The sequence below is a fragment of the Brassica rapa genome, chromosome A08, assembly GCF_000309985.2.
Source record: "Brassica rapa cultivar Chiifu-401-42 chromosome A08, CAAS_Brap_v3.01, whole genome shotgun sequence".
NCBI classification, from domain to species: Eukaryota; Viridiplantae; Streptophyta; class Magnoliopsida; order Brassicales; family Brassicaceae; genus Brassica; species Brassica rapa.
Window position 1 is genome coordinate 5,100,337 of NC_024802.2, and position 18,743 is coordinate 5,119,079.

At 32.5% G+C, this 18,743-nt stretch overlaps 4 protein-coding genes and 1 long non-coding RNA gene across 8 annotated transcripts in view; 2 read left to right on the plus strand and 3 right to left on the minus strand.

Moving 5' to 3' along the window:
• LOC103833097 overlaps window positions 1-18,743 on the plus strand; it is a 1,138,500-nt gene that overhangs the window by 966,246 nt on the left and 153,511 nt on the right. The gene's annotated exons all lie outside the window — the stretch shown is intronic.
• Window positions 5,614-7,413, minus strand: LOC103833157 (chaperone protein dnaJ 20, chloroplastic). Its single transcript, XM_009109254.3, has 2 exons — window positions 6,760-7,413; window positions 5,614-5,956 (listed from the first exon to the last, which is right to left on the minus strand). Exons 1-2 carry the CDS (start codon window positions 7,207-7,209, stop codon window positions 5,804-5,806), a joined length of 603 nt encoding a protein of 200 aa, XP_009107502.1. The 5' UTR covers window positions 7,210-7,413; the 3' UTR covers window positions 5,614-5,803.
• LOC108869293 (uncharacterized mitochondrial protein AtMg00810-like) lies at window positions 8,247-8,861 on the minus strand. Its single transcript, XM_018653528.1, has one exon. The coding sequence runs from the start codon at window positions 8,859-8,861 to the stop codon at window positions 8,247-8,249; it is 615 nt and encodes a 204-aa protein (XP_018509044.1).
• Window positions 10,291-11,139, plus strand: LOC103833158. The gene is made up of 2 exons (XR_626141.3): window positions 10,291-10,670; window positions 10,738-11,139. It is a non-coding gene; the product is annotated as an uncharacterized LOC103833158 (long non-coding RNA).
• On the minus strand, window positions 11,483-17,267 carry LOC103833159 (dehydrin Xero 2). The gene is made up of 2 exons (XM_009109255.3): window positions 16,099-17,267; window positions 11,483-16,006 (listed from the first exon to the last, which is right to left on the minus strand). The coding sequence occupies exons 1-2, from the start codon at window positions 16,285-16,287 to the stop codon at window positions 15,422-15,424; spliced, it is 774 nt and encodes a 257-aa protein (XP_009107503.1). The 5' UTR covers window positions 16,288-17,267; the 3' UTR covers window positions 11,483-15,421.

Below are 18,743 nucleotides of genomic sequence, written 5' to 3' on the forward strand. Positions count from 1 at the left end.
AAATGTAACTGTAGTTTTCTTGTTACAACTAGCTCAATCACTAATAACCTTCAGGATTTAATTTGTTTGTAAGGTTTAGTACATGATCAGGATCTAAGAAAGAAGAAAATTACACAAACAAAAAAAAAATAGAAACGATATACCTATTTTTCTCTCTGCACATTAGAACCAAAAACTAGAATAACATTCAAAAGAGCAGGAGAAGCAAATGTATCAGTAGTTTCCTTGTTACAGCTAGCTGAATCAGTAATAACCTGTAGGATTCAATGTGTTTGGAAGATTTAGTACATGATCAAGAAGCCTATCATGAATAATCTAAGAAAGAAGAAAATCATACATGCACAAAGAAAAAAAAAAGAAATTAGAAACGATGTACATGTTTTTCTCTCTGTACAGTAGAACCAAAAACTGGAATATCATTCAAAGCAGGAGAAGCAAATCCCTTATATATTAATTGAGGAACATTTGAAAAGATGTAACCTCAATTTTGTATTAATTAAAAGAGGCCCCAATGCATAGGTGGCACTCAATTAGGTAGTCAATTACATTCAATTGAAAAATAAGTAGGTCCACATTCGATTTTTATATGTTGTTAGATATATAAGTTGGTCAAACTATATGATATAATGATATGATATGATATTTTCTTTCCTTAAATAAAACCTACGGAATTACCATAAATGACTAATATATATATGACAATTAATGAGTTTAATAATAAAGATTTGATAACAATGTATATCTCCTCCTTCATTTTTTGTTTAATTTTATATTATTAAAATAAATTAAACAATCAAATTAGCTATAAAAATAAAATTTAGATTTTTTCGTATATGTTATATTTTGAATTTTTAAAAACGACAATAAATGACTAAAACTATTAAAATTATTATGTTAAAAATTAATGATCAATGGTTTAACATTTTTATTATAAGAAGATACACATGATTTTAAAACCATATGAGTAAAAAATATCATTTAATAATAAAATAAATATATATATATATATATTAAACACTATATACCATAAGATTACATAAATATTTTAATATTAAAACTTTCAATGAATTTTCAAGAACATTTATAAATTATAAACTTATTAAAGATTTCAGATTGAAAATTTTGTTATCGATGATTTAAATATTTTGTTATAAAACGATATGAACGATCATAGAACCGTATGATTATAAATTCTTATTTAATAAATAACTATACAAAATATACTATTCCTAGAAAAATAGGTTGGTCCATCTTAACTTATATTACACTTTTTATTAAACTAACTATCGAATTGATAAATAACGTACCAAAAAATGTTTTGCACTTTCCTTAAATAAAAGCTACGAAATTACCTAATATGATTAACGTATATGTGAAAATTAATTATAATGAATAATAAATATTTGATAACAATTTTTGTATCTTAGTTCTTTTTTTAATTTTATATTATTAAAATATATTTAAAAATCACATTAAATATATAATAAAAACATTTATAATTTTTTCTTATATGTTATATTTTTAATTTTTCAAAACGTCTATAAATTATTAGAAATTTGAAGATCCCCACTCTGAAAATTTTGTGATCAATAGATTTTTTTTTTGTCATAATAAGTTACAAATGATCATAAAATTGTATTAATATGAACTTCTATTTAATATTATAAGAAGATACACATTATTTTAAAACCATATGAGTAAAAAATATCATTTAATAATAAAACATATATATTTATATATATATATAGATTATACTATATACCATAAGATTACATAAATATTTTAATATTAAAACTTTCAATGAATTTTCAAAAACATTTGTAAATTATAAACTTATTAAAGATTTCACATTGAAAATTTTGTTATCGATGATTTAAATATTGAGTTATAAAATGATATGAATGATCATAGAACTGTATGATTATAAATTCTCATTTAATAAATGACTATATAAAATATACTATTCTTAGAAAAATAGGTTGGTCTATCTTGACTTACATTATATTTTTTATTAAACTAACTATCGAATTGATAAATAATCTACCAGAATTTTTTTTGCACTTTCCTTAATTAGAAGCTACGAAATTACCTAATATGATTAACGTATATATGAAAATTAATTATTATGAATAATAAATATTTGATAACAATTTTGGTATCTTAGTTCTTTTTTTAATTTTATATTATTGAAAGATATTAAAAAATCATATTAAATATATAATAAAAACATTTATATTTTTTCTTATATGTTATATTTGAATTTTTCAAAACATCTATATATTATTAGAAATTTGAATATTCCCACTCTGAAAATTTTATGATCAATAGATTATTTTTTTGTTATAATAAGTTACAAATGATCATAAAATATAACGCACATGAATTTTTATTTAATAAATATTCAAACTAAATAATATATATAAACACTAATGATTTAAAGCAATAAGATTGGCTGATCAATTTAGTCGTCCAGTTGAAATCTTTCAAAAGTATGTGAAAAACTAAAGTCAAAGTAAATATGGATTTAGAATAGTAGTTATATTTTACTAACCAAATACCAAAAAAACTGAACCGAACCGAAACCAACCCGATATTCGGATTGAACACCCGTAATCTAAATGAAGCCAAACTATTGTTTCATTCTCCAAAATATAATAAAAATAATAACTTAATCCCGCGCAAGGCGCGGGTCTTATCCTAGTATATTAGTATTTTGCTTGGTACATCTAGACGAATCAGTAATAACTTGCAAAAATCAAGTTGTTTTGGAAGGTTTACTCCATAAATAGGAAAGTTTTCCTGAATAATTTAGTTGAAACAAAACAACAAACCTTAATACACAACCGACAGATTCCATTAAATACTCTAATGTTGTCGATGAAACTTCTGAGCTGGCGAGTATATCCTATGGAGATTGGGGGAAAACGTTAACAATACTTTTCCAGACCAACGAAATCCTATAACTCAAACTTATTTATTACTCTTTAAAACTAAAATATTTGAAGACCATCTTCATCAAATCTTTATACTGAAGATCTTCTATGTAAATAAAGAGTGCATTACACTATTAGACACTTTCTTTTGTTTCCTTACACTAAAAGACACAAGTTGATGGAAGAGCACTTTTCCACAAACCGAGGTGCATTCTGGACGAAAATACCCTGCTTCTTTGCTGATGGGTACTTTGTGTTCTGGTTGAAATAATGTTTAGCTAGTAGACAATTTAGTTTGTACGAGTTATTATAGAAAAGTGAGTTTTTTTTATTTCACTCTATTTTCAACATCTTTTATTCTTCTTTATTTCATATATCTAATATATAAAAACATATATATGTATGTATATAAAATAAAATATATGTGTGTTTCTTTTTATTTGAAATCCATATTAATATATTTTGATAAAAAAAAATTTTTAGTTTATGACCACATCAATATGAATAACATAATATATGAATTGTGGATATGTATTTTATTAGCACTTGTGGATAAGCTTTAACAAACAAACTGTGGACAGAGCAACGTGGATAGCTATTCATATTTGATTGTATGCAATCAAACTTGTGTATACAACTTTTTTACAATCATGTATTTCTCTGCTTGTTTTTATTTAAACCAAAAAAAAAGTATAAACAATGGCTTTAATCTTAAAAGTGGTTTGTGGATGAAGATTCGACATACTATGGACAAGGTCTTGTGGACGAGGTCTTGTGGACACAACAAAAGGATATCAATTAGAATCATGTCCACGAAGACAATAGACATGTAAAATTGAAAAACCGATGAAGTTAGTGTCCACCAAAACTTAGTAACACAAAAAGATTAAAACTTTGGCAAAGCTTAAAGCTTACTTCCCGATGAAATCACATGCTTCACGATTTCATGAAAGATCAATAACTCGTCGCTTAATCCGCCGCCACCGTCAAAGAAGCTCTTGTTGATGGATATTTAAGAGAGAGTGGAGTTGACACGGAAAATCGATCGAGAGAGGAGACCGAAGATATTTTAGCGTAGGATTAACGTTAGTGATAAGGGTTCTTGTTCTTCATCAGGTAGAATAGAAACAAGAGATAATGAAATTAGGGTTAGTTATTTGGGAACACAATTGGGAAAGTGGGCTTTCTCAATTTAATTTTTAAAATTTAAAACATTAATTAAAAGCATGATTAGTTAGAATAAGAAGTAATGAGAGATTTTGACAAAAAAAGAAAGTAACGAGAGAGGAGAGAGGAGAGAGGAGAGAGGAGAGAGGAAAGAGTCACAAAAAAACAAGAGAGGAGAGAGTAGTGTTTCAAGGGCATATTGGACAATGAGCAACTCAAAATTGTGTGGCAAGTGGAATGGGTCTTTGAATGATATTAGAAAGTCAAAGTGTGTCTATGAATGTAATTTTTTCGTAAACAAAAGATGCATTCCTATTCTTATTAACATTAAACTTACACTGGAAAGATTTTTTTGACCTCCATTGTCCACAAAAACAAAAAACTTCAGCCATAGTTTGAAAATCTGTTAAAAATCACAAGCAAATCTCAAAAAGACCAACCACAGAGACATTAAGTAAACTTGTTAGTCTAGAAGGTGAAAATGACGACAATCCAATCTTAAGTTACAAAACAAGTAGAAAATCCAATCGCAGAGACATTTAAGTAAACTTGTGAGTTTCGAAGGTGAAGATGATGACAATCCAATCTTAAGTTTCAAAACAACTAGAAAATCCAATCGCAACAACATATCATCAATTTATAATGAACATGAAATGATGATACCTTGATCAGATCGGAGACACGAGATAATGAGATACAAAGACGACGACGAATCGAGGACGATGCCGAGGCGCAGACGACGAAGGATCAAGGACGATGCAAGGGTGCATACGACGACAGATCGAGGACGATGTGGAGACGCAAACAATGATGGACGACGATACGGAGGGGAGACGACGGACGGCGATACGGAGACGACGGCACAACTTACAAAAAGTTTTCAAAATTTAGGTTAAATTAAGATTGAGGATAACCTAGTAATTTTTTATCATTAAATGAAACATTTCTGTCAAATTGGACACTGGAGTCTATGTTTAGAAGAAAATTTTAGTTTATATCTAAAGCCCTTTTTCAACATATAATACATAAAATAATTTGTATATGTAATGTTTATCCCATTGCGTGGATCTTAAACTAGTGATACTTTCACCAAAGTATCAGTATACAGTTTTGTTAAGAAGTTTGGAATGACTTTGTGCTGCTAGATCTTTTACCATTTCTAATACTACTGCTATATTTTTTACCGTGCCTAGAACTCCAACATCTACACTGTTCTTTTTTATATCAAACAAATTGTTTTGTTTTGAGTTGTTACAAAAAAAAAAACCAAATTGTTTTGTTTGCCGTACTCAGGGGTTTCTGAGATGTTAGAGGCCGAAAACAATTTAGAAAGGCGTTTCTAAAAAAAAAATTTTTACAAATTCAGAAGCATTTTTCTATGTAAAACTTTTAAGTACTATGCCGATGTTTCAGTTCGCTGTGCTCAGAACCACCCCTTGCCGTACTAACACTGCTACTGCAAACTGATGCCGCCAGAAGTCAAATTCTGGTCATTCCATTGCAAAGCTAACAATTCAAAAGCACAAACAAAAGAAACTTATTTTAGTGATTACGGTTTTTGATATACCTGCCGATTGACATAGGTACATCAAAGTGTATATACATATATACAAATTCGTGGATAATTATACTATGCTTTCTATTATTACATCAACAATTTATAACCTATACATTAACGAGGCGAATAGATTTGGTGTTTTGGGTTATGAAGAAGAATCTTCAGACATGTGCTGTTGACGGCGCATTCTAGCAGCCCAAGACATTGAGTTGTTTTCTTTCTGATGGCTTCTTTTCTTTAGCCCTGAGAGCTGAGTTTGCCATTTTTTCTTCCACTCACTCTTCTCTTCCACAACTTCCTGCTTTCATAAATAATCACCGAAAAACTCAAATCAGTTTCGGATTGAGTACATATGGTTTGGTTCAAGTTCAACATATATGAACATGATTGAAAACAAATAATTGAATTATGAAGATCAGTAAAATCATGTAGTGTCGAATAAGAGAAGTAAGTGGAACAGAGTCTCAGAGTTGGAAATGTCAACATTCTCTAGTCCACTGCTTTCAAACTAATCCCAACTTTTGAGTTATATTTATCAAGTCAGGAGGTTGGGAGCCAAGACCTGTAATTTCTACAGATCTAAAACCAAAAAATATAATGCTACTTTAGTTTTAAATATAATTCGATTATGTAATCTCTAATAATACCTTTCCAGTTGAATCAACTAATCCTAACTTCAATAAAAAGCAACAATTTTTCATGTAATAAATTAAAAATGGGTCTGTTATTTGGACCATACAAAGCAAGTGGTCAATTCTGGCGACAAGGTTACACACAAGGTTCTCGAATCTTTCGGTAAATCTTAGGTATTGAAAAAAATAAAGAGAGGAGAAATTTTGCGGATAATATTGAACAGTATTTGTCCGCATATGAACAGAAAGATCCTAATCAATAATATCAACATCGCTGGGAGTAAATGAGAGTGTGACATAATTAAATTATTAAATTTCCAAACCATACAACTAAACACTGGTGTCGATTAAAAAAATAAATAAAAAATATTTCGGTTTATCACGAAAATAAGCAAAATTAAAAAACCGGAAACCGGATAGATTCTGGAGAAAGCAGACGAAGAAGGAAGGGATGTGCATATGAATATACCTCATCGTATCGATTCCTGCGTCGACCTGAGAAGGAAAATGAGAATCCCATTGATAAATCTTGGTCGTATAGAACTCTCCGGCGAGGATCGGAGAGAGTCTCGTAAGCTTCTTGAACCCTAATAAACCGATCTGTGTATTCCTCGACCTGATCCGGAGGCGAAACATCGGGATGGTACTTACGAGCAAGCTGTTTATACGCTTGTTTGATTTCCGGGAGAGTAACGGATTCGGTGACGCCGAGGAGATCATAGAAGCTTAAATCCTCAGATTGTTTAACTGGATCGTCTTGGGTGAGTCTGGCTTGGATCCGGGTGGATAAGAATCGGGTTCGGGCCGGGTAGGAGATAGTGGTAGATGGGAACGAAGCGGACGGAGAAAAGACTGGTCGTTTGTAGAGGAAAGGGTAGTAATCGGTAGCGAGAATGGATGACCCTTTGTAACATTTCATTGTTTCGATCTCAGGTTTTGTAAGTTGGTTTTAGTGTTGTTCAGAACTCGTGTCGTAGATAAAAAAAAATAGTAAGAAATGAGGAGAGGAGATGAAACAGTTTCTGAAGAGTAACCTGTGGATTCTAGGGGTACTTTTGTCATTTTCTGTTAATATAAAGCAGTCCTTTTGGGACTGAAATTCCCAGAAGGAATTTATTGGAAATATAACCCTTTTTTTGTGTGGTTCTACTGTACTTAGAAAATAGTTCCTAAAATGGTAGAAATAATGAAAAAGAAAATAGCTCTAACTTGTGCAGGCAGATTCGAAATGAAAGGAAACTATAATATTGTATACTTTGCCGTTTTGTAGATTGACGGTAGAGAATATAGAGATGATCTGTGCATTCTAATTTAGAGTGAATTTGAAAATCTAAATTAAATCTACGGCTATTAATTTTCTCATTTTAAAATTTATATTTCAAATCTGCAAATTTTAGGATTTTAAAATAGATTCCAGAATTCTGTGTTATTTAATAATAATAAATTGCTTAAAAATTTGATTTGATCGGATTTGTATTATTGAATTTTCTAGTTTATAATTCGTAATCATCGGTTGATACTTGATACATTGCTTCAAATTTTATATATTAGTTTTTGTTCATGTTCAGACATGCATTACATTTATGTGTTTCATACAAATATATTGTATAAGATATTACTATCGTTGAGAGGAGGAAGAAGAGAGAGTTTGTTATGAAAATGAAGTTATCTTCATTTAGTGTTAACGATCAACTTTCAATCATATATATACATGTATATAATAAACAGAACTAGACCAATTCACAATTAAATATGATGAATCAGCAAAAAGAAATCAGTCCATTTACATGAATCTCCAATAGTCTCTCTCAAAGATGAGCTGTGTATGTTGATTAAGCTCGTTTTGGATATAAGATGTTGAAATTGATAAGAAAATAGAGGTTTAGTAAGGATATCAGCCACCTGATCAACTGTACGCACATGTAGAGTACAAAGTAGGCTTTTCTTGAGCTTCTCCTAGACTGTATGGCAATCAAGTTCAATGTGTTTAGTCTGTTTGGAAAAGACATGATTAGTGGCAATGTATATAGCAGATGTACTATCCGAATAGAGCACCGGGATAGGTAGACGATAGATGCGTAAGTCACGAAGTAACTGACATAACCACATCATCTCACAAGTAGCGAGAGCCAAAGCTCTGTATTCAGCCTCTGCGGAAGAGCGTGAGATTGTTGGTTTCTTCTTAGATCTCCATGATATCAAGGAAGAACCAATGAACATGGTAAAACCAATCGTTGAACATCTACTGTCTTGACAAGATGCCCAATCTGCATCCGCAAATCCCTTTAATGTAAGGTCCTCTTCAGCGGAGTAAAACAATCCATGACCAACAGTTCCTTTAATGTAGTCAAGAACTTTGTATACCGCACGAAGATGAGGTAAGTGCGGAGCAGAGGAATACTGGCAAAGCTTGTTAACAGCAAACGTAATGTCAGGATGTGTGATGGTCAAATACATCAATCGGCCAACCAGTCTTCGATAGCGTTCAGGGGTATCAAGAAGCTCACCCTTTGTCTTGGAAAGTTTGAGATTAGGAATCATGGGAACCGAAGAAGGATGACAGTCCAACATATCCACAGACGTCAGTAGTTCTAATGCCTATTTACGTTGACATAAATAAATACCATTAGAACTACGAGAAATCTCCAGCCCCAAAAAATACTTCAACGCACCAAGATCTCTCAGTTTAAACACTTCTTAAGATCACCAGTCAACCGCATCGCTTCATCAAGGCTGGTGCTAGCAATGATAATGTCATTCACATAGACTAACGCCATCATAAACTCATTCTTCAAACTCTTAACGAACAAGATATGATCCCCATGACACTTATGAAATCCCATCATCAGTAAAGAATCATAAAATTTCCGAAACCACTGTTTTGAAGCCTGTTTCAACCCATAGATGGATTTCTTGAGCTTCAAGGTAGCGATTTGAGGAATAGAGTCACTACAAGAAAAAAGGTTTTGATAGCAGTAGAAGATAACGTTTTTTTGCCTTTCTGCTATGGTTGACATATCTCTTAACTTTAGATAGCGTTTATATATTTGGAAACACTATGATAGAGTGTTATATTTGAAAACGCTATGATAGCGTATTTTTAATAGCACATAATTAAACACTATGTTTGTCTTTTTAAATCTCTAAACCCTAAACGAATTTTTAAACCATAAACTCTAAACACAAACTTTAAACTCTAATATTCTAACATCAAATCTTAAATTTAACCTAAAATATTAGATATAAACTCAAAAGTTATTTCTTAAAAAAAATTAATTGCAAATCTCAATACGCTAAACCTTTAACCATATACTCAACCTCTATTCTAAACTCATAACTTTAAAACTAAGCTCTAGATAAAAACTTTTCAAAATTAAATCTAATTCTTAAAATAAATTCAAATTTATTTTCAAACTTTAACTTAAAATCTTAAATCAATTCTGCAAATCATTAACCCTCAAACCCTATATATATATATATATATTTCATACTCCAAATTAATCATATACCCTAAACTCTAACTAAAACATTAAAACTCTAATATTTTATATTATTTAACTTTAAATTTTAAATTGCTTATATAAGTGAAATCTAATCATTTTTTAATCATAGTCTTTTGTCGAGTTTATTAATCTTAGTTTTATTTGACTTAGATTACTTATAAAAAGTGAAATCTAATCAATTTGTAATCTCATATCATTAGTTTTATAAACTCTATATATGAATTTTAATTTTTTTTAAAAAAATTTAAGCACAAATCTTAAACCCACTATTATAAATTAACTAAATTATCAACCATAAAATAAAAGTAACTATTAAATATACTAAATCTTTAAAAAAAATAGAGTACAACAAAGAAAAAAATAAAGAGGAAAAAAACTCGACCAATAAGAAGATCCAATTCAGAATGGTGAGGATAACTAAACTATTAATCTCTACCGTTGATAGATCTCAATCTAACGGATATATTATTCTTTTTTCTCATTATCTCTTTATTTTTTTTATTTCTCACGAGTCACGACCTTTTCAAATTTTCTCATAGATCTCAAACTAAATTAATCAATCTTCTCACAATCCTCTACAGTCTCATCTCTTCATCTCTCATAACCTCTGGTCCTCTGCAATCTTCTTCTTTATGGTGAAGTTCATCACCTTATCCTTTTGAAACTGTCACTCGTCACCACCACCACCACCACCGCTCGTCACCACCATCGCCGTCCGACACCACCACCACCGCTCGTCACCACCATTGCCGTCCGATACAATATACCTCTATCTCTCTCTGATTTTGTTTTGATTTCGATCCTATTCTCAATCTCTCCGCATATCACCTCTCTTCTCTCTCAAACTCACCAGTTCTCAATCAGTCGATGAAGATAGGTACAATCTGATAATTTTGTTCGTTAATTGTTGATTCTTTGATTAACTTTTTTTGGTTTGTACGAAGGTTTCAGAGAATTAAAGGCTGGACAAACAGTCTAAGCTTGGAGAATCAGAGAAAGGTTGTGGAGAAAACATGAAAAGAGGTGTCGGAAAAGACATTGCAACGGCGTCGAAGATGGTAAAGAAGATATAGAGGAAATTGAAGAGTCAAAGTGAGAGAAGAAGAAGTTGAGAATCTGAAGCTATGAAGTGACAGAATAAATATGTCGGAGAAGAAGAAGAGTCAGAGAAGTATGGTTCCAAGCTCGCCATCGTCCTTACCCTTTCGGTGGCGGCTAAGATTGAGGAAGAACTTGGTTAGATTTAGATAGGTTTAGCTATAGTAAATTGGTTTAATTAGGACTAGTTAATAATTATAATTTGCAATTGTAAACTATAACCAAATTTTAATTTTTAAAAATACAAACCGATTTAGTTATAAATTGATTTCTACTTTATATGTTTATTTTTAAATAATTAAATAAATAAAAATAATTTTAAAATTAAATTATTTTAATGTAAATAATAACAAAAAATAAATGCTATTAAAAAATATATTTAATTGCATACAAAAAAGCGCTATCATATATAACAATAAGATAACAGTGCAAAAAAGTGCTATCTAAAATACTTGACCTACTATGACGGGCGATGATACATCGTTTCAAAAACCGCTATTGTATCGATAGATAGTGTTTTTGTCCGCAAAGAAAAGCTTTTTTTTTTGTAGTGAGTCCCCCTTGTTCGCGAGTCGTTCTACATAACCATCCAGAAGCTTCAAGATCACTATTAAGAAAGGCATTGGAAATATCAAGTTGTTGCAATATCCAACGCTTGGAAGCAGAGATTTTCAACAACAATTTGATCGTGACCATCTTTGCCACATGTGAAAATGTTTCGTTATAATCCAAACCCTCCTTCTGTGTATATCCCTTAGCTACACAACGCACCTTCCTCCGATCAAGAGTCCCATCCGCATTAAACTTCAAAGAATACAACATCCTGCAACCCACTGCTTTCTTTCCCTTTGGAAGACTAGTGACATCCCATGTATTAGTCGATTCCATAGCACCAAATTCCAGATCAACAACATCACACCACTCCTTGTCTTTCTGAGCCTCAGCATATGAAGTAGGAATATGTATTTTAGTGATGGAACTGATATAAGCATTATGAGAATGGTGAAAGTTTGAATATGAAAGACAGGATGATATGGGATGATCATTGTTAGGAGTAAGGGCATAACAACGATAATCTTGAAGATGAGATGGAACTTTCTTAACGAGAGATTTAGAAATTTCTAATGGAGGAATAGGGATGGAAGGGGATGATGAATGTGAGGGATGAGAATCTCAGAAGTCTTCAATGTCAGCCATTCAGGAACCTGAAAAGGAGACTCCGTCTTTAATGGAAACAAGTCTTCATGAAACACAACATTCTGAGATATAAATATCTTGTTACTTTCCAAATCCATCAATTTGTCACCTTTGTATCCGGAAGGATAACCCAAAAAGATACAGGTTCGTGAGCGAGGATGAAACTTATGACGTTGTTTATGTGAAGTAGAGCCATAGCATAAACAGCCAAAAGTCTTCAAATGAGTATAATCAGGACTCTCCTGTAAGCAACTCATACGGAGTCTTGTTCTTCAAAAGCTTAGAAGGTGTTCTGTTGATCAAGAAAACCGCAGTAAGAACACAATCTCCCCAATACGAGAGAGGAACGTGAGACTGAAACATCAAGGATCGAGCAACATTTAGAATATGTTGATGTTTTCGTTCCACGACTGAGTTCTGTTCAGGCGTTTCTGGACATGAATGATACGCAGTAATACCTTTCTCTTGATAAAACTGAACAAACTTCAATGCATGGGCATTATCTGAGCGAACCGATTTAATTTTCACACCATACTTTGTTTCAACCTGTTGGATGAAAGTAGGAAATAATTTGATAACTTCATCTTTGGTTCGAAGCAGATAAATCCAAGTTGCACGTGAGTGATCATCCATAATAGTTAAGAAATAACGAAAACCATCAATAATATCAACTGAGAATGGACCCCTAATGTCAATATGAAACATTTCAAAACTGTCTTTACAAATGTTTTTGTGAGAGATGTAAGACAATTTCTTCTGTTTAGCCAGATGACAAGTATGGCAATAAGATTTGCCTTTATTCTTCAACTTCGCAGTTCCTATAACTCCAGAGATGGTGTCTATCTTCGAATATGATGGGTGACCAAGCCTCTGATGCCAAGTACCAATATCAACAACCGCCTGAACTGAGATAGATGATGCTTGTGTATCCAAGACATAGAGGTTCCCCAATCTTCTACCCTGACCAATCGTCAACGCCTTGATAGGATCCTGAATTTTGCAAGAAGAAGGATCAAAAATCACATATCACAGAAGGGCCAATATCATCAGTTAACGAGCTTATACTGAGAAGATTCAATCTGAACTCTGGAATGAAGAGAACATAATGGAGAAGAATGTGATCATTCAATCTGATAGTTCCCACACCATTGACTTTAATAGTGGAACCAGTTGGAAGATTAACAGAGCTGGTAAGAAATGAATCCATGGATAAAAAGATATGCTGATCATGAGCAACATGATGAGTGGCTTCATAATCAATTACTCATGTTTGACTTGATAAAAGATGTTGAGATACCATAAGTATACCAACAAAGTTATAAGTCAGAGGAGAAAAGAAGACACCAGAAGTAGATGCAACAGCTTCAGTTTGACCAGAACCTGAGGGAGCTTGTAGCTGAGAGCTGAATAAAGCAATGAACTGTTGTATCTGATCCTTGCTGAGATTCCCAATCATATTCTCAACGGTTTGAGGTTGAACAGAAGCCGGAGTGGAGGTAGATAGGGAAATCTGAGCTGCAATCTTGGGAGAGGAAGTATTTTTCTCCGTAGGCTTGTACTTAGAAACAAAACCAGGAGGAAATCCATGCTTCTTGTAGCACCTTTCCGCAATATGTTCCACACGCTTGCCGAAAGAGCATATAGGACGACCTTTATTAGGACCATTCTGAACATAAGAGATAGACTGATCAGTCAAAAGAGTTGAGGCTTCCGATGAGATTTGAAACGTAGCCTGAGGTGGAACACTGGTGGAGAATCCTCTTTGACTTTCATCTTGATCCAAAATGTTGTAAACTTCAACCAAAGAAGGAAAAACTTTCTTCATGATTATCTGTGGTCGGATGATAGCATATGATTCATTGAGGCCTGCCAAGAATTTGACAATCTTTGCACATTCAGCTTTCAGTTGATTATAAACTACATTTTCACAAACACATGGCTGGTCAGGATCATCAGTGCTCTCCAGATTATCCCATAAGGCCTTCAGCTAGTGTAGTAGTCAGACAACGACATTAAACCTTGACGAAGATCCTGGATCTCTTGAGAGAGAGAGAGAGAGAGAGAGAGAGAGAGAGAGAGAGATCATAAGTCTCCAAGACTGTGCCATTTGTCCTTCATTATTGTAGTTGCATCTTCTATCTTCTGCAATCTATCTCCAAAACTCTCAAGATTGAACTGATGTCTCATAAGTCTGGCGTATGTGTCAGCTCAGATCTCCTCTCCACGGTTATGTGTATCAGACAGTGAAAACTGATTATTTCAATCTTTATCGATAAAGATAAAGGTTTCTTCCTTTTATCTATGAATTGGCTGAAAAATGATCAAATTAAAAAAAAAAAGACTTGAAGAACAATTTCGAGAGAGATTGAAAGACACTCCAAAAAAATCGCCCATGCAAAACTGAAAATTGCCTAACGCGAAAAATAAAATCGATCTAGAAATCAAAGAATTATTTTACAACAAAAGAAAGTCTTTTTCCACTAGAAAGTTCATATCCTCTGAAAGATAGAGATGAGAGAACATGAAAAAAAATTCTCTTTGTAAAGAGAGAAGAGAGAGCCTCTCATAGACAAAATAAAAGACAAAAAAACAGAAATTAAACGCATAAAATGTTGGATAATTTGGTTTTGCGGCGCAAAGAATTTGTCTTTTGTTCAAATAGATTACACTATTTTTACTATATTAACAAAAAATTCAATGGTAACGTCATAAACAGCTCATATATCATTGTTAAGGTTTTTGGTTGCTCAAAAAAAAAAAGTTTTGGTTATTCAAGTTTGTGTCCTCCTTTCACTTTCAGCGTCAAGTTTTTCTTTTATAAGCTTCGTTTTCAATATATACCAATTGCATTAACACGTAAGTGAGTGACAACTAGAAACACAAACTGACAAAAGTCACATCTTCTTCTTTTTCTTCCCGTTGAGAGAGACGTCTTTCCCATTTCTCTTTCAACCTGATCATACACAGTCACCGTGTTTGTGTTCTCACTTCTCTCACATTTTTTTCTGACTTATCTTGTAATCAAGTCTCGACAGTCAATCATGCAACATATAGAGATTAAGTTGGCCTTTATTGGGTCCAAACTTAAACTGATTAGGCCTAGATAGGAAGATAGGTTGTTCATCTTATGTGTCAAAAGTATCTTAAAGCGAAATTGAAACAAAGCTTTCAAAGAGAACAGAACAAAATGTCACGCATTCATGAGTTTTCAAAGGGAAAGTTGGCACTTCATTGACATGATGAGGTGATCACAATACAAGAAGATGATGAAGCAAAGTGCTGAAAACAGAAAGCTGATTCAAGAAAGTTAAAAAAAAAGGGGTTTACGAACGACTAAGTTTCCTTTTTCTTCTCATCACTGTCATCATGCTTGATATGACCAGGGAGCTTCTCCTTGATCTTCTCCATAAACCCTTTCTCTTTACCATTTTCATGATGAGGCTCAACTTCGGGCTTTCCATTGTGACCTCCAGGAATCTTCTCCTTAATCTTGTCCATAAACCCTTTCTCCTTCCCATCCTCATTATGCTCATGCTTGTTGGCTTGGTCATGATGACCTCCAGGTGCAGGAAGCTTCCCCTTGATCTTTTCCATAAACCCTTTCTCTTTCCCATCCTCCTGAGGTTCAGGCTTGTTGGCTTGGTCATGATGACCTCCAGCTGCAGGAAGCTTCTCCTTCATCTTCTCCATAAACCCTTTCTTCTCCCCATCTTCATGCTCATGCTTGTTGGCTTGCTCATGAGTCCCTTTACCTGCATGAACTTTTAACATGATCTTCTCCGTGACGCCCTTCTTCTCCTCAGTTGTATATTGATGATCATCAGAAACATGATCTTCATCCTTGTGACCAAACACCTTCTCCTTCAATCCTTTCCTCTTCTTCTTTTCCCCATTTTCATCCACTTCTTCATCACTCGACTAGATACATATCAAATCATCAAACAACAACTTTTATTAACATTTCTCATAGAATTCTAAATACAAATGTGTATACATATACATAAGCTTACAGAGCTGCCAGAACGGTGAAGCCTTGCCGCAAGGGAAGGTGTCTCCTCTTCCTTTTTTTCCTTCGTCGCGTCAGTCACATAGACATGCTCATCTTCAGGTTTCTTCTTGAGAAAGTCAAACATTCCACAACCTTTGGAAGCTGCATCATCAGCTTCTTGTTGCTCACTTGAACGAGGATGATCCCCCATCTCTTAAAACAAGTAACTAGCTAACACCAAAAAACTACGTAAACACACACTTTTGATTGCGAAAAATACTTTGCTTTGTAAGTTGTGAGGATTGATGAGTTACACAGCTCAACCACACTCTATTTATAGTGTTTTGAGTTTATCACCACTCCCTCAACTACTTGTTTTATGTTTATTTTTAATTATAAGTTAATTTAATGATACTTAGCACTAGTTTCCCGTTGAAGCATAAACATTGATCGGAACAAGGTTTTGTGCTTTTCTTGAAAGGTTATAAAAACATATAGTACATGTCCAAACACATTGTGTTTCGCCAACCAATTAATGGTCGGTGTGGACGGTACACGTTAACCAAGAAAGAGAGAAAAATTACCTCTTTTTTTAACTTTCAAAATATATATATATTTTTTTTTGGTAAAATAACTTTCAAATATTTAAAGGATTATTAAAAAACAAACAAGGATTTGAATGATGCTAATTGAAGTGCTTAAATGGGCCTACGATGATAACGGTGGGCTTACATAAACAGTGAACAAACTAGTAGAACTTTCGTCTATTGTCACGAATCGGGGACTGTTTGTTTCACTATTTGTCATCTCCATGATTTATTTGTATGATCTATTCAGATGATCCATTCAAATTTTTATGATTGTTTGTTTGTCCATCCACATAGTTCATCTAGATGAATCATCTAAATGAATCTTATGTTTGTTTCTTTATTTTCATTTCTATTCAAATAAGTTTAGTAAACAAATTACCAAAATATCTTTGTGTTGATTTAATCCTATGTTTGATATTAATTTTAACTATATTACATTTAATAATTTAGTTTAATATAGGGAAATTGTCAATAATAGCACCTTTTGAAGTTTATGTCTCAAAAATAGCACTAAAAGGAGAAAGTCACAAAAATGACATTCATTAAAAGGTAAAATATCCCTAATATCCTTGGTTTAAAATTAAATAAACAAACAAAAATAAAAATAAAAATAAATAAAATAAAAATTAAAAAAATTAAAAAAAAGAATTTTTTTTTTATAGTTTCAGATTATATGTTTTCAGATTTGAAATTTTTATAAATTTTTTTTTAAATTTTTTTTCAAAATTGTTTTTTATTTTTTTTCAAATTTTCTTTTTATAACTTAAAAATACTTTTTAAAACTGTTTTAAAATTTTTATTTTTTATTTTAGTATTTATTTTTTATAAAATTTTAAACCCTAATTCCAAAACCCCACCCATTAACTCTAAACCCTAAGGTTTGGATTAATTAACCCAAGGGTATAAGTGTATATTTACCTCTTTAATAAAACCTATTTTTGTGACTTTGAGCCTTGAGTGCTACTTTGAGAACAAAAACTTGGTTTAGTGTTATTCTAGTCTTTTTCTCTTTAATATATATACATTAGAATTATTTCAAAATTAACGAGTTTTCTTTTTGCGGTTTGGGCGGGAAAAAAAAGATTTTTCGGTTTAGCGAGAAAACACATTTTTCGGTTTTGGCAGGAAAAAATGATTTTTTTGGTTCTGGCGTCAAAACGAGATTTTTTGGTTTTGGCGGGAAAATACAAATTTTCGATTTTAGCGAGAAAACACGTTTTTGTCGTTTTAGCGGAAAAACACGGTTTTGCGATTTTTGCGATTTTTGCGAGAAAACGAAATTTTTCGGTTTTGACGAGAAAAAGAGATCTTTCGTTATTGGCGGGAAAACACGTTTTTACGATTTTGGCGGAAAACACGTTTTTGCAGTTTTGGCGGGAAAACGCGTTTTTGCGGAAAAATACGTTTTTGCGGTTTTGGTGAGAAAATGCGTTTTTGCGGTTTTGACGGAAAAACGCTTTTTTGCGATTTTGGCGGGAAAACACGTTTCTGGCAGAAACATGTTTTTTTGCGATTTTTGCGGAGAAACACATTTTTAGCGGGAAAACGAGTTTTTCGGTTTTGGCGTGAAACAAGATTTTTCAGTTTTGGCGGGAAAACGAGATTTTTGGTTTTTGCGGAAAAACATGTTTTTTTTTTGTTTTGGCGGGAAAACACGTTTTTGCAATTTTGGCGAGAAAACGTGTTTTGTGTTTTGGCAGAAAAATGTGTTTTGGGGTGTTGGTGTGAAAACATGTTTTTTGTGATTTTGGCATAAAAACACGTTTTTCGGTTTTTTTGCAGAAAAACACGTTTTTGCAATTTTGACGGGAAAACAAGTTTTTGCAATTTTGGCGGGAAAATGCGTTTTTGGGGTTTTGGCGTGAAAAAGTTGTTTTTAAGTTTTCGCGGGAAAACGTGTTTTTGTAGTTTTGTCAGTTTTCGTATGTGACAAAAATGATATTATGTTTAGGTTTGTAATTTGCGAATTACATTAGGGGTATAATAGATATTATAGCATTTTGAATGAACCATCTATATTCAAATGATCCAAATTGGTTCAGCTGAATGGACTTTAAAATTAAGCTTAAACTAGATT